Raw genomic sequence first — 16,935 nt, forward strand, 5'->3', positions numbered from 1 at the left:
ACTGTGCTTATTGTTAAGGAGATTTTTAATGAGTTAGTGGGAGAAGTCTGGAGAGGTGGAGAGGACTATCACAGAAGAGTAAACACGGTCTCAGGAAGAGGACAGCAATTACAGATCAAGTCTCCAGGTGGAAGAAATGGTGACCAAGGATTCGTTCTGAGAAGGAGTACAAGTAATTATGTTACAAATTCAGTCTAGCTCCAGTTGGAGAAAAAATGAGTAAGAAAAGGTAGTAAGCATCTAATTGTGTAACATGATCTGAGAGGTGAGATAAAGTCAAAGTTTTTGAAGTGGAGCATTAAGATATTGGACATAACAAACAGAACTTAACACATATATTCCTGATGCAATGATGTGCTTGAGAAGATCAGCTCTAGCAGAGAGATGCCTTCAAACAGCTTAAAGTTCAGGGTAAACACCGAGGACAGACTTTGGAAATAGACCCCAAGATACATCTTTTTTACCCTGCAGTGGGCTTTTTATTGTTTGGTCACAATAAGAAATATTGCAATAGGTAAGAGAAATTACTTAAATCTTAGGAAGTTAGGAAGACTTCTGGTTTTTATATTGCATTATAAATGATGATTCAGCAAATACTTACGAAGTACTTTCAAAGAGCTAGGCACTATGAATATATAGCTCATTTAATCAGTCATTTGGTAACTGTTTATTGAGTATTCACTATATGCCAAGTACTGTGTTAGGGACAGGACTCCTATAAAAGAAAAGAATGCTGTGAGGAAGACATAGCTATGAAAAGAAAGAAACGAATAAGGTAAAGGAAAGCCCAATCTCAAGTGAGGATTTAAAATTTTTAATTGGAGATTCAGAAACATACTGAAAGCTTAGGAAGAAAGAAATGAGGGTGGGGTTAAGGTAGTAGAGTACAGTAACCAATGGAGCAAAACCCAAAGCAAATATGGGGGGAGGGGAGGTATGGAACAACAAGACATGGATTTTCCTTTTAAATAATTTCTCATCTCATAAGGAAGCTAACACATATATAAAACCATTTTTAAACATAGAAAATGATAAGCATTTTAACAGGAAATCTAGAATATATAAAAGTCTGAGCTAGTCTGAGCAAAAAAAAAATCAAATTTGGATGACTTCACATCATCTGAGCACAGTAAAAATATTAGCCAGAATTCTAAAAAAAGTGGTAGTGCTGCTTGACTTCAACCCACCGTGAATAAAAACATCCTCTGGGTGACACAAGGAAACTTCTCATTGTTTAGATTGAGCCTCAGACTAAGAACTCTGTAACCCCAAGCCTTATGACTCTTCAAGTCAAAGTGTCAAGTCTTTGTGAAGGTCTAAAACACAACCAGAGTAAAAATTCTGGGGTAAGATGGACAAGTAGGAGCTATTTAATCATTTTAAAATAAAATTTAATTCACATAAACATAAGGGCAAACAGTAAAATGTATTGATGAAAAGACACCTAGTGATCTCTTTAATAAATTAAATGAGATCGTTAAGGATCAGGATACAGTGCCAGTAAGAAGAGGGGAAAAAAAAATGTTGATAAGACAGCTGCTATAGGGGGAGAAAGGATTCTCTTAAAAAGAAATCCATGTCTGCATTTACAGCCGCGGAGGACAGACTAAGTGAGCTGCTCAGATCGAATGTATCCCTGACTTAAATTGTTCTATTATTCTGAAAACAACAGGATATTCAAGGATCTTGTCAGACACTAATTGGAAACAGAAGCCCAAACCTTTAATTGCTAAATGCTTGGTGAAGGCTGGTATACAAAATACTTTTTCCCTTCTGTGATTGGGAGTTTATTCCGCAGTGGAGACTCCTTGAATGTTTTGAGAAGGAAAGTGACAGGATCAAAGCTGCTTTACAGGGCTTCCCTGGTGGCGCAGTGGTTGAGAATCTGCCTGCCAATGCAGGCGACACGGGTTCGATCCCTGGCCTGGGAGGATCCCACATGCCGCGGAGCAACTAGGCCCGTGAGCCACAACTACTGAGCCTGCGCGTCTGGAGCCTGTGCTCCGCAACAGGAGAGGCCGCGATAATGAGAGGCCAGCGCACCGCGATGAAGAGTGGCCCCCACTTGCCGCAACTAGAGAAAGCCCTCGCACAGAAACGAAGACCCAACACAGCCAAAAATAAATAAATAAATAAATTTATTTAAAAAAAAAAAAAAAGCTGCTTTACAGGAAGGTTAAATGCAACAGTGATATACACGATGAATGAAGGAATGAAGTGGGAAGACTGGGGCATAAAGTAATTAAAATCTAATTATAAGTTAGGAAATAAAGATCTGTGGTGGCAGATGAGCTAGGGCAAAAAGGGAGGATGTTGATCTTGGTAAATACTTGGATTTGAAAATCAATGATAAGGGAGACACTGGAGAAATGAAATTGTATCATTTAATGCAATTTTAACAAGTTGAAAAAATCTGTTTTGGAGTGGTGAGGAAAGGTAGAAGATAGATTTTGGTTAGAGTATAAGGTACCTGTAGAACTCTTTACAGGTCACTAGGCTGGGATCCTAAGGATGAATTACAGATTCTTATTTGGGAGTCATCAGTGGTTCTCAACTGGGGTCAGTTTTGCTCCCCAGGGGACATTTAGCAATGGCTGGGGACTTTTCTGGTGTCACAGCTGGGAGGATGGTGCTATCGCAGTCTGGTAGGTAGAGTCAGTAATGCTGTTAAACATCCTCAATGTACAGAACAGCCCCCTACAACAAAGAATCATTTGGCCCCTAGTGCCACTAGTGCCAAGATTGAGAAACCCTGCTCATAAATGTCATAGTACATTAGGCATATCTTGTCTAATCAATGCATGTAGTGTATTCTTGTTCAATTTATAGAAAATAAAAATAGTAACAAGCATTTATTGAATCTTACTCTATTTCAGGCACTATACTCACATTACATGGTTTATTTTATTTAATTTTTTGAATGCTTTGAGACAGATATCACCTTTATCCTCATGTAACAGGTTAGGAAACTGATCCACAGAAAAGTTATCTACCAAAAGCCACATAGCTGGGAAATTTGGAGGCCCAGATTGCAACCAAAAAGTCCTTTTCCAGAACCATGATTCTAACCACTAAGATGAAACATACAATGATTATAGGTATGGTATCCTCAAGCCCAGTGCCCAATGGTAGAAAAGAGAGACAATTACACAGAGCAAAAACACTTTTCTCCCTTCATTTTTCTCACACACATACACACACACACAAATCAACTCTCAAATATTAATAGCAATGTTTTTTTCTGTGTCACAGAAAATTCCATTGTGCCATTGATACATTTCAGAGCTCCTCCTGCGGGAGGGTTTCGCGTGGGACAGGGATACCTTGAGCACCATCTAAAGCAGCAGGTTTGACAATCTTAGCGTTTTGACATGTGGGTGTGTCCAGATGTATTTTATCTAATTTGCAAATAATAATAAAGAGCCAGATTTTCCTAATGACATAATTTTTACCATGTAAATTAGAACGGAATAAAAGTTGGTCCTATAATAATATATGTCACATTTTCTTACTTTCCAGTATGCTTTTTTGAATGCCAAAGAAAGATGTAAAATTCAAGCTAACGACATTGGGGATGGCACTGGATGTTTACATGTGAATGGCGCTGTGATTCAGAATATAAAAATATTTGTTGGAAATTACTGATTTAATAGTTAGAATGTATTCACCAAGAGAACCATTTAATTCCTCAATTGTGACTTTCAAATCTCCACTTAAATATAAATTACACAAGCATTTCTCATTTTATCAAACTAGATATGCATAGTTTTTTAGTACAATTTGTTCTCCATTTGGTCACAAAGATAGAACCCATTTCTCTGACGTACAGTGGTTTCCAAATTTTTAAAACAGAGTACTCATTCTTCAAATTTATTAAGAAATAAAAATATCCATAAGAAAAAAGTGGAAAAGGAAGAGAGACATTCTGAAACCAGGATGGGGGAGCAAGGGTGTTAGGATAAACTAGAGAGAGGGGGTCCAGAGATCTACTCATTTGACATCATTGATCTACCCATCAGGCAGCAACTTAGGCAACTTTGGGACCTCCACAGGACACAATTTTAAAAGGATTATCCAATATATTTTAGGATAATTTAGATAATAAAATTATTATAACTCTTAAAGTCTTATAAGTATGTTAAACTTGTAGGTCTAATTGATATTTTTCTGTTTGAAAATGTGATATTATATAATATGCATTTACATATCATTAAATGCTACATCTTATGTGCTAATCTTGAATTATTTATTTTCAAGTGGTGTACAGTCTCCTGAGGCACTCAGTTCCTGGCTCTGCCTGTGGGTTATATTCATCTCTTGACCATTTCTGTCAAAAATGCAAATTTAGCTAGTGGGAACATGCTATAAAGCACAGGAAGCTTAGCTCGGTGCTCTGTGATGACCTAGAAGGGTGGGAGGGAGGTCCAAGAGGGAGGGGATATAGGTATACATATAGCTGATTCACTTCATTGTACAGCAGAAACTAACACAACATTGTAAAGCAATTATACTCCAATAAAAAAAATGCAAATTTAGTTTTTACTATAAAAAGCTAAAGCCAATCACATTTAATGGACTTTTAAATGTAGTTCTCTGACACAACACTTAATTTAAGATGGACAGTTTTGCTCTTTTAAACTGTATTTTGGGATTATTTTTGAGCAATGATGTATTTCTTTTGATTGTTCTCTTATTTTCTGATAAACAGTGACTGTAATAAATCTTGATCCTGCCTTTGGTCTAGATAAATTTAGTAGCTGTGTACTTGTTTTCTTTAATAGTGATGCACATTAATATTTATAACCATTTTCCTTTGCAGCATCTCCCAGATGGCTCCACACCCAGTGCACATGTTGAATTTTATCTTTTACCGTATCCCAGTGAAGTTCGGAGGAGGAAAACAAAATCTGTTCCAAAATGTACCGACCCCACTTACAATGAAATTGTAAGTATGAGTCAACTCTTGTCCAGTCGTTTTGTATTTTTCTTGCCATTTTTCAGCTTGACCAAATATGGAAAATTTACAGTAATTGGCAGCATTATTCCATAAAGGGAAGACATTTCCCAAAATAGCCACTGTCTGCCGATCACTGTTCTTGATGCTATAGGAACTGGAAAATACAGATACTGCTTTCAAAGTGCTTATGAACCAATTTTCAAATTGTGGCTAGTCTCCATCAAGAGCCCAAGACTTTACAGCATTTGTTTCACCTACTAACATTATCCCTGACTCCACCTCATTTTCTCTAACAAGTTTTTCTTTACCTGGTTTTCCTTACCTAATAACTTTATCATAGTCTAACCTGTGTATAGCAATAAACTTTACAAAATCTCTTTTGAAACACTGAAAAAAATAAGGAAGTACAAAGTACAAATTATATTGAAGTTAATTTATATTTTATATAGCTCTCTAATTCATTTGTAGTATATGATTTGAACATCTGATCTCCTAATTCTTTCTAAGGCAAACCCTACATTTATTCTCTTGATTCCATCCTTTCCCATCTCTTCTGTACCTTGCTCACTTAATTATTTGCTCACCTTTTCTTAAGGCTATCTCATCCACTGGATCCTCAACTCAGAAATCTTAAAAAAACAAAACAAAATAAACCCTTCAAGTCAGCCTTTCTAAAGCATCCAAATTTTCTTTCCCTCGCTATCACCTCCAAACTTTTGCAAAATTAACACATTTCCTGCTCTCGGTTCATCACTTCCTTCTCACCCTTTAATCCTCTGCGATGTGGATTCTGACCTTGACTGATGCTGTTTTATTCAAATGGCATCAAAAGACTCCTAATTGCTCAATCCAATGAGCCATCAGGCTCTCCTCCCCAGAACAGTTAGACGGCAGCACTGTTAACTGCTTCCTCTTTCTTTACACCTCCCTTCTGCTTCTTAAGTTCTACCTTTTCTCTTTTTTTAATCAACATAATTAATTTTTATTGGAGTATAGTTGCTTTACAATGTTGTGTTAGTTTCTGCTGTACAGCAAAGTGAATCAGCTATAGGTATTACATATATCCCCTCTTTTTTGGATTTCTTTCCCATTTAGGTCACCACAGAGCATTTAGTAGAGTTCCCTGTGTTATACAGTGGGTTCTCATTAGTTATCTATTTTATACATAGTAGTGTATACATGTCAGTCCCAATCTCCCAGTTCATCCCACCTGTCCTTACCCCCCTTGGTGTCCATGCATTTGTCCTCTACATCAGTGTCTCTATTTCTGCTTTGCAAATAAGTTCATCTGTACCATTTCTCTAGATTCCACATATAAGCAATATTATACAGTATTTGTTTTTCTCTTTCTGACTTACTTCATTGAGTTCTACCTTTTCTTAATTCCCTTCTATCTTCTCTAACCACGCTCTCATTTTCCTTCATTGCCATTCTTCCTCTGAAAATATTTATTTGCTGGAGTTCCATGACCTACCCTCATCTCTTGATATATACACTCAAAAGCATCTTATGTATCTACAAATTTTCATTTGTTGATAAATTTTCATTTATCACTTGAAGGTTGCATCTGAATTTATTCCTCAAACCCTGGCTTATCTCCCAAGCTTTAAACCTATACTTCTACCTGATTTTTAAAGAGCCCCTTTAGGATGCCTCCTACGCACTTTTAAACCAGGCTTTCCTACTCTGTTTGCCATCTCCTCGGAAGAAACTTTCTAATGACATCACCCTCTCCCTCACTCACAAGTCCAGTTAATCCCCAAGTTTTGTCAGTTCTACTTGTGCAGCCACCTGCCTCTTCAATCCATCTTCTCCTCTGTGTCCCATCGCTACTTCTTTGTTTGAAGGCCTTGCAACTTTCGCTAATATAATAGCCTCCTATCAGCCTCCTATCTTGTGTTTTTCAATTAAATCATTCATATTTCTATCTAAGGTGTCAAAAACTACTCATATTTATTATTCTCCTACTTAACTTTTTTCAAATGTTCCTTACTGCCTACTGAATAATATCCAAAATCCCAAGTGTGGCATTCACAGCCTTTCAAATTTGACTCAGTAATTTTCCTGAGTTGTCTCTGAACCAATATCATCCTTATATACTTTTTCAAAAAAATTTTTGTTTTGAGGTAATTGTAGATTCACAAGCAGTTGGAAGAAATAATATATAGAGAATTCAAATACCCTTTAACCACTTTCCTGCAATGGTAACACTTTGCCTGACTGCTGACAATATCACTACCAGGAAATTGACATTGATACGATCCACTGACCTTATTCTGATTTCTCCAGTTTTATATGTGTTCTTATGTATATGTGTGCATGTTTAGTTCTGTGCATCTATGTCACGCGTGTAGGTTTGTGTGATCACCCCCACAGTCAAGGTACAGAACATTACATCACAGTGATTCCTGGTGCTACCCTATTATAGCCGCAGACACTCTTCTCCCTCTAACGCCCCATCCCCAAACCCTGGCAAGTATTAATCTATTCTCTATCTCTATAACCTTGTCATTTCAAATGTTATGTAAATGGAATCATACAGTTTGTTACATTTTCACTTACCATAGTTCCCTAGAGATCCATCCAAGTAGCTGCATGTATCAATAGTTTGTTCATTTTCACTGCTAAGTAGTAGTCATGGCATGGAGGTATGACAGTTTCTTTAACTGTTTACCAATTTAAGGACATCTGGGTTATTTCTGGCTTGGGGCTATTACACACAAAGCTGCTGTGCACATTGATATATAGGTTTTTGTGTAAACATAAGCAAACGCTCAAGATGTAATTACTGGGGTATATGGTATATGGTAATGCCATACATAGTTTTTCAAGAGACTGTCAAACTCCTTTTCTATACCATTTTACACTCTCACCAGCAATGTTTGTGCCAATTTCTCTACATCTTTGCCAGCATTTAGTGTTATCACTATATTTAATTTTAGTTCTTTTGAAAGGTATAGAGTGATAGCTCATTGTGGTTTTAATTTGCATTTATCTAGTAGCTAATGATGCTGAATTTTTTTCATGTGCTTATTTACCATCTGCATACCCTCTTTCATGAAATGTCTCTTTGTGTCTTTGTTCATTTTCTAATTAGATAGTTTGCATTTTTACTCATTTTTACTGTTGACTTTTGAGATTCTTTATATACTTTGGATAATAGTCCTTTGTCAGATGTGTGGTTTGCAAATATTTTCTCCCAGTCTGTAGTTTGACTTTTCCTCCTTTTCTCAGGGTTTTTCACAGAGTAAAAATTTTCAATTTTGATGAGACCCAGTTTATCAATTTTTTTTCTTTTGTAGACTGCATATTTGGTGGCAAGTCTAAGAACTCTTCACCTAGCACTAAGTTCTAAAGATTTCCTCCTATATTGTTTCTAAATGTTTTATAGTTTTACATTTTACATCTAAGTCCATTATTCATTTTTAGTTGATTTTTGAAGAAAGTGTGAGGTTTAGGTTGAGGTTCACTTTTTTTGCCTATGAATGCCAGTTATTTCAGCGCCATTTATTGAAAAAGCAATTCTTCCTATGTTAAATGTCTTTTGCACCTTTGACAATAAGGAACATTTGTTTGCTCATGCCCTTCCATTGCCCCATACTTAGTCATATTCTCAAGTCACATCAGACAGCTTGTCATTCCCTGAATAATCCCTATGACCTCTGTGATAGAGCTCATGTAGCTGTTCACCCTCCTGCCCTTCTCTGCCAACTTTGAGGTTTACCTCAAATATGGACTCTGAGAACCAGTCTCTCTTCCCTGTCTCTTACGCCACATTTACCATCTCTTATTTATTCCTACACAGACTTTTTTCTTCTAGTACATTGAAAACTTCTTGAGGACAAGGAAAATGTCTTAGCTTTCTTAGTATCTTTGAAACTTAGCTACTTCTAAAAAGATTTGTGGAATTAAATATTTGGGATAGTTTTATAAGTGACACTTTATGTGTACTGTATAAAATGTAAAACTATCAAACATTTATATATATTCAAATAATAGATATTTTAGTAAGGAAATATATTTTGACATTTTATTATTTGTCATGATGTCAACAGCTAGAGGTATACACCTCCCAACTATATATCCCTAGTTTCCTTACGTTCTGGGTATAAGACCCCCTACATGAATATCAAGAAACTTCTCAGACTGCATGCTGTACTTCAGCATTTGTATCTAAGGAAACACATAATGATGAAAAGCCACTAACAATCCAGGAGTTTAAATAAATTTGTGTTTTATTTATCTCAAGCTATATGTACTATAAAAACCAGTAGTAAATGCACATGTGTGGAGATTATTTTATGATGCTTGCTGTGTCCATAAATTGTCTCACGGCTTGCAATAATTCTGAGTCCCACACATTCATGGCCCATTGATTAGAAATCACTGCAATACTTTTCTCCATCAGCCCATACTTGTAGCTTGGACACACACTGTTTATACATTGAACACATTTAAAATTGTTTCAAAAACAATAGTTCATAGTCTATGCGTAGCAAACTCCAATTTATACATAACCCAAATGAGAGGAAATGTGAATTAGTGTATGGATAAGTGACTAATAGTAATGATCATCATATAAACAATTTTGAGAGGGAAGCTGGTTGAATTTAGAAAGCCATGAGAAGAAAAACACTAACAGTATTTTAATTTTTCTCCCATTATGCTGTGTATCAATATAAAAATCTTTATTTATAAGAAATGCAAAAAAAGTGCACCAGTTTTAACTGTGGTTTTACTTTCTCTCCCCCTCAGCTGTGATATAGACCCCCATCTCTGTGCCAAATCCCTCAATTATTTCTGTGCATTCTTAGCAACACCTTATACAGTCGTCCCTCATCCCTTTTTATCTGCAGGGAGATTGGTTCCAGGAGCCCCGAGGATACCAAAATTCATGGGTGCCCAAGTGCTTTATATAAAATGGCATAATATTTGCATATAACCTATACACATCCTCCCATATACTTTAAATCATCTCTAGATTACTCACAATACTTGATACAATGTAAATGCTATGTAAATAGTTGCTGGAAATTCAACTTTTCCTTTTTGGAACTTTCTGGAATTTTTTCCCTGAATATTTTTGATTTGTGGTTGACTGAATCCATGGATGCAGAACCCATGGATACAGAGGGCCAACTGTATGTGCTTTCTAAGGAGCCCAGTAAGTTATCACATGGCACCTACCTTGTTTTTAACTTCTCCCCCTGCTTTGCTTCCTGTGTACTGCTACATCAGCCACTCTGGGATTTCTCAAACTGCCAAAGCCAGGCAATGGTCTGGGAAGTGGGAGAGAACAACCTCACTCCCCTTCTTATATAAATCTCTTAGAGGAATACAAAGTGAATATTACATCGCGTCACCTTAAAAAGCTTTTCATGAAAATAGTCCGTTCAATTGTTATTCATAACCCTCTTTCTCCCTAATATTCTGAGAGAGGCTGGGTCAGGACCACTGCCAAGTGTCCCTTTAGTATCCACCCTGCAGATACTAAAGCTCTGATACAGGGCCAAACTTGTCACCTTGACACTTCCCAGAGTGATTCGCAATAGGATTGCCAGCAGTCTTCCTAAGAACGCCTCTCACATGCAAATCCCTGTGGTAGACATGACTGGGCTCAGGATGGGGCGGGGCTGATGGTCCGAGCGCTGCTGGAATTGCCCTACAGCCTTTAATAAGCACAGCTGGGATTCTGACTCCAGTGCCATTGCTCTTTCTACTCTACGACCTTTGGCATCTGGTTAAGAACCATTATTTTTTTAATGATTCATTAGAAATACAGATTCTATTTTAAAACAGAATTATATTGTTATAGTCAATGTATGTTGTACATTGTATTCCTTCCTTTTTTTCTATTGAAGTATAGCCAGTTTACAATGTTCTGCGAATCTCTGCTGTACAGCAAAGTGACTCAGTTATACACATATAGACATTCTTTTTTTTATATTCTTTTCCATTACGGTTTATCACAGGATATTGAATATAGTTCCCTGTACTATACAATAGGACCTTATTGTTTAACCATTCTATATATAATAGTTTACATTGTATTTCTTTCTTAGATATTATCCTACTTAATTAAATTACCCTAAACAGTGTTTTTCTACTTGATGTGACAATTTCAAACCTACAAACTCAATGTTTGTCAGAAGGCAATGAAGACTTGACACATGCCTATGGGTAAAAAGTATTATAAAGTGAAATTAAAAGAGCTGTGCATTTTTGGTTCTGTTTATGTTAAGGCACAATACATATTAAATCATTTGGTGAAAAGACTCAAAGAATATAATCATCTGTGTACTTCTTTAGCATTACCCACTAATTATTCATTGCATTGGAAGAAAAAAGCGCTTATTTTTTTAAACAACGTTATGGATGCAGTAAAGCAATTAGAACAGATATATATATATCTTCTATAATGTACAATGATTACATGTTTATAAAACCTCAGTCACTTTCAAGAAAATAGCTTTTGCATAATGAAGCACAGGGGAAAAAATCCATAAAGTAATATAAACTTTGGAGTTCAAATGTTTGTATTTTAACCAGGAAGGCAATTAATTCCTGTCATTTATTAAAGAATTTCAGCTTGTTAAATACCTGGGAGACTCAATTTTGTGTACAACTGTTATCTCCAGTCAGGGAAGGCAAAATACCAAGAAACAACTGTTCTTTTTTTGCGTATTTGATGGATCTTTTTCAGCTGTAATTCATTAGTGTTTACTATGTATCAGGCTTTGTAATAAGGCTTATATTTATTATCTCATTTTATTCTTTCTCACAATGCCAGAAGGTAAATATTATTATCACCATATTCGAATGAGAAAACACATTCAGATGGCCCCCAACTTAGGATGGCTCAACCCGAAATTTTTTTTACTTTACGATGGTGCAAAAGAGATATACATTCAGTAGAAACCATACTTCAAATTTTGAATTTTGCTCTTTTCCCAGGTTATCGATATGTGGTAGGATACTCTTTCCTGATGCCGAGCCACAGCTCCCAGTCAGCCACGCAATCACGAGAGTAAACAGCCAATATGCTTACAACCATTTGGTACCCAGACAACCATTCCGTTTTTCACTTTCAGTACAGTATCCAATAAATTACATGAGACATTCTGAGCACGTTTAAGGTAGTTAGGCTAAGCTATGATGTTTGGTGGGTTAGGTATATTAAATGCATTTTCGGCTACAATATTTTCAATTTACCATAGGTTTATCAGGATGTAACCCCATTGTAAATGGAGGAAGAACTGGAGTTGACAACAGATTTATATAAATATGAATCATTGATACTGATATGTTTCTTAGAAAGTTACATCTTTAGCACTAATTTATATGATTCACAGAGTTCTTAAGCCAGACTTTTCCAAAGGCCTAATGCTTAGAATTATTCCATTTTTCTTCACACACACTAACACTTCGAGGGCCCTTTCATCTATTTTCTCTGTAAAATAGGAGATGAGTTCATCTGCTGAACGTGTTGTGGGGAGGAAAATGGAGGATAATTTAGGCAGTTCAAAATAACCACTGTAGAGAAAAGGAAAGGAGCTTACTCTGAAGTCCTGGGAAGATAAGCATTCAGGAGACAAGAGTGGTTCACGGGGTCCACGTTGAGCATCCCTTTGCGATGAAAGATGAATTACATTGGTAGGCTTTTGAAATTTTTAAGGCAGCCCTTAAAATCCTTTACTATCCAGGGGAACTCAATAAATTAAATGGAATAATTTGAATCAGCTGTCCTAAGAAACTTAAAAGGTAATCTCCTTTCTGGAATGGGAGCAGGATTCTAGAAGAGTTGGTAGCCAGGAGATGTCACATGAAGCAGAGTAGACTGGATTAGCATATTATATTGTATCTCATTCCCTTGACTGGATTATTATTTACTTGATAAGTAAATCATTGTTCAGAGCAGCTAACAGATTGATCTTGAATGGAATTTCATTGATAAATTAATGGGTTCATAAATGGTAGGCAAATGCGGTACGATGGGCTAGAAATTGCATCCTTACACACCGAGCAGGCCTCCCAGTGGATTCCAAGGCCTTTCCTCTCAATTTGTTTCCTCTGATTCCTTTTTGCATATATAGAGAACGCTTCTTTCTATCTTGTAGTTTAGCTGTAAAAAGCAAGCATGTTGTATCATCATATGAAACTCCTCCAAATGTGTTATAAGGAGTTTCCTTGGCATATTGGGTCTATACACAGCTCTCCCCTCCTCTGATGTATAACTAATTTCTTGATAGTACTACACTTTTAAAGCTTCTTTACCACTGCAGGCACCCAGTGGTAATGCCTGTGACTTACTTCTTGGATATTATAAAACACACAGTTGAACAGCTCTCTTTTTTAAAAATAGTTACATGACTAGTAAGTGAAAAAGAGAAAAACACAAAACTATACACACAACATAATTACAGCTCAGATTCTTAAAAAGTAATTATATATAGAAAACAAAAAACGCATCAAAGTGTTAACTGTACTTATCTCCTAATGGTAGAAATAGAAATCTTTCCTTTCTTTTTTATTCTTTTTTTTGTTTCATCCCCATATTTTATTTAATGAGCATATATTTTCATAACTAAAAATTAAACAATTTTAAATAAATTAAAGTAACCATAGAGTGACTGCTTCACATGTAGAAGGAAATACTGTACTACATTAAATTAACACAAGGAAATCATGGAGATTGGTCTGCTTTCCTCATTAGCCTTCAACAAAGAAAGATAGTGTTCAAGGTCCCATGTTGCACAATAAATCCAAGGACAGTTGAAAGGTGACATGTATTTAAATTTATTCCTAGAGGATGATTTACAGTCATTAAATTTGGGATAGACAATTTTTAATGGAATCAGAGTAAATTCTAAGCTTCTTAGAGAAATATTCTGTCATTAAAACTCCTTTATGTTAGCAGAACCTTTAGCTCTTCAGAATTAGAGTTAGAAATGAAAGATTCTAACATTAACCTGTCCATTCCAAGGTACAAGATATCAGCGTGCAAATATTTTTGTTAAAAGCAGTATTTTTTAAAAGATGCATTTAAGCGTATCTGATTTATATTTTCATTATTCTCTCCCTTTTTAGGTAGTATATGATGAAGTCACAGAGCTCCAAGGACATGTTTTAATGCTTATTGTAAAGAGCAAAACCACCTTTGTAGGAGCAATTAATATCCAACTCTGTAGTGTCCCACTCAAGGAAGAAAAATGGTATCCACTAGGAAACAGTATAATTTAAGCATTGCTGTGAACATACGCATTCATTACTCGTATTTTTTTCACTTTGGGGCCTCTCTACCACAAGATCAGGACATTTTTGTTATCAAAGATAGCATGGTGGGGACTTCCCTGGTGGCGCAGTGGTTAAGAATCCACCTGCCAATGCAGGGGACACGGGTTTGATCCGTGGTCCGGGAAGATCCCATATGCCGCGGAGCAACTAAACCCACGTGCCACAGTTACTGAAGCCCGCGCGTCTGGAGCCCGTGCTCCTCAAAGAGAAGCCACCGCAATGAGAAACCCACGCACCACAACGAAGAGTAGACCCCGCTTGCAGCAACTAGAGAAAGCCCTCTCGCAGCAACGAAGACCCAGCACAGCCAAAAATAAATAAATTAAAGAAAAAAAAAAAGGTAGCATGATGGTGTACTAAGGACACAAAGAAAATAAATCAGAATCAGTCTTTTATAGTTATTTATTCTCTACCTGTGTTTCATTGTTTTCTTAGAACCTTTTTTCCAATTGATTGTGTAAAATTCAATGTATAAAATTAAAAAAAGGACATTTAATGTGTCTTTTAAATCAAACATGTGTTCACGTTTTATGTGCCTACAGTTAAAAGCAATACTTTAAATGTATTTTCCAAAAAAAGACAAGCAAATAAATAAATCTCATCAATTACTTCAAGACCTAAGTATATCTGTAACAAATGTTTAAAATTTGAATTAAATATATATACCTACATATCCACTTATAATCTTATTGAGGGGATTAGTAAGCTCTAGAAGAATGTTGTATTAATTTCTGTCAGAAAAAACAAACATAAATGCCTGAAATTCTTAAATGCAATTTTTGGAAGAAACTTTGTAGTTTTTCACCCTCTTCAGCACCAATCAATTCATCATCACTGGATTTCACCCAAACAGAGGCATTATCACATTTTAAACTTCATTATCCGCTAATTCAAAGATCTCAAACTCTGAAACTCTCCCCTCTGATCAAAACCTCTTCTACGCACAACAAAAAGTTTTCTTACTTCTGAACCTACTTTCATATTCATCATGACCAGAGTAAACAATCCTGCAGATTTCCACCTGCAAAGTAGGTATAACTCAAGGCACTATGCCACATTCTTTAAGAGGATCAAATCGTTTTTTAAAAATTTCTTCCAATTAAATTACTAAATCCCTTGCTTTACTCAGTGTTTTCCTGTGTGTGGATAAAAAAGTAATTTTTTATATGGTCATCTGCATAACCATGTAAACATGTAAAAGACTGTACACTTATTCATTGAAAATATTTGAGTGCCTGGTATGGGTTGATGTAGTCTTGTTTCAAACACATGATCATGTGAGTCAAGTAAGCCATAATGCTCTGGGCAATGGTTCTATGTTTCAGGTCCACTCACTCTCCCTTTTCTAACAGATAGTGATTCCTCACCCTTCTCTCTGCTGAAACCTCATCACCCTCTACTGTAATCCTCACTCTCAGCTGATGACTTTGTTTCCTACTTCACTTAGAAATTGGAATCAGTCAAAAGAAAACCTCTACATATTCCACTAGCACATCTACCTGCCCAGCAGATTCTATGTTCCTCCTTCCTACTTATTACCATGGAAAAATGACCCAAGCTCCTAACCATAACCAATCTCTCAACTTGTACATTTGATCCCAGCCCCTCTCACCTACTCACAAGCATTACTGAAACTCTCCTCTATTCAAAAGCATCATTTCTTTATTCTCTACTGGATAATTCACTTCAGCATACAACCATGATGTTACATGGTTACATGATGGTAAAAGCATCATAAAAAACTTCTTGGCACCTCCATCTCCCTTCCAAATACTCATCCAATTGGCCTGATCTTCTTTATAGCAAAACTCTTCAAAACTATTCTCTCTAATCTCTGCCTCCAGTTTCTCTCCTCTCATTTTCTCTCAGACCATTCCAAGGAAGTGTTTGTCCCAAACACTTCAACAAAACTGCTTTTGTCAAGGTCCCTTCTGACCTCCACATAGCTAAATCCAAAGGTCAATTTCCAGCCCTGATCTGAGCTTACCTATCAGCAGTATTTGACACAATCAATAACTCTCTTTCTCAATACTCTTCATTTGGCTTCCAGAACACAACACCCTCTTGTGCTTTCCTTCTATATAACATCAGTCCCTCCTTCTCAGTCTTCTGTGAAGGAGCATCCTCTTTTCCACAGTCTCCAGTGTTGGAGTGTCCAGGACTTACTCCTTGGTCCTCTTCTCCATCAGCTTTCACTCCCTAGTGACCTCATCTATTTTGATGGCTTTAAATATCATCTGTATGCTGATTATTCCCAGTTTCCCAGTTTTATAACTTCAGCCCAAGGAGTGGCCAAGATGGTGGAGTAGGTAGACTCTGAACTCAACTCCTCCCACAGGCACACCAAAATTACAACCACATACAGAGCAACTATTAATGAGAACAATCTGAAGACTAGCAGAAAATATCTACAACTAGAGATAGAAAGAAGGAATCACAATGAGATGAATAGGAGGAATGGACACACGGTATAGTCAACACCCACACCCATGGGTAGGTGATCCACAAGTGGGGGGATAATCACAATTGCAGACATTCCCCCCAAAGATCAAGGAGTCTGAGCCCCACATTAAGCTCCCCAGACCAGGGGCCCTGCACTGGAAAGATGAGCCCCCCAAAACATCTGATTTTGAAGGCCAGCAGAACTTGTATTCAGGAGAATTGGAGGGCTGTAGGAAAGAGAC

The 16,935-nt window shown here is 36.6% G+C and overlaps 1 protein-coding gene across 3 annotated transcripts in view; it reads left to right on the top strand.

Annotated features, from left to right (window-relative positions):
- Positions 1 to 14,634, top strand: part of PIK3C2G (phosphatidylinositol-4-phosphate 3-kinase catalytic subunit type 2 gamma) — a 358,923-nt gene extending 344,289 nt beyond the window's left edge. For all 3 annotated transcript variants that reach the window (XM_059934511.1, XM_059934512.1, XM_059934513.1), the window contains 2 exons: positions 4,820 to 4,945; positions 14,045 to 14,634. In XM_059934511.1, coding sequence (XP_059790494.1) covers positions 4,820 to 4,945; positions 14,045 to 14,197 — 279 coding nt within the window. In that variant the 3' untranslated portion in view covers positions 14,198 to 14,634. The remainder of the gene's footprint in view (positions 1 to 4,819; positions 4,946 to 14,044) is intronic.
- Positions 14,635 to 16,935: the final 2,301 nt, after the last annotated feature.

This window comes from Balaenoptera ricei, chromosome 10 (genome assembly GCF_028023285.1).
Source record: "Balaenoptera ricei isolate mBalRic1 chromosome 10, mBalRic1.hap2, whole genome shotgun sequence".
Taxonomy (NCBI): domain Eukaryota; kingdom Metazoa; phylum Chordata; class Mammalia; order Artiodactyla; family Balaenopteridae; genus Balaenoptera; species Balaenoptera ricei.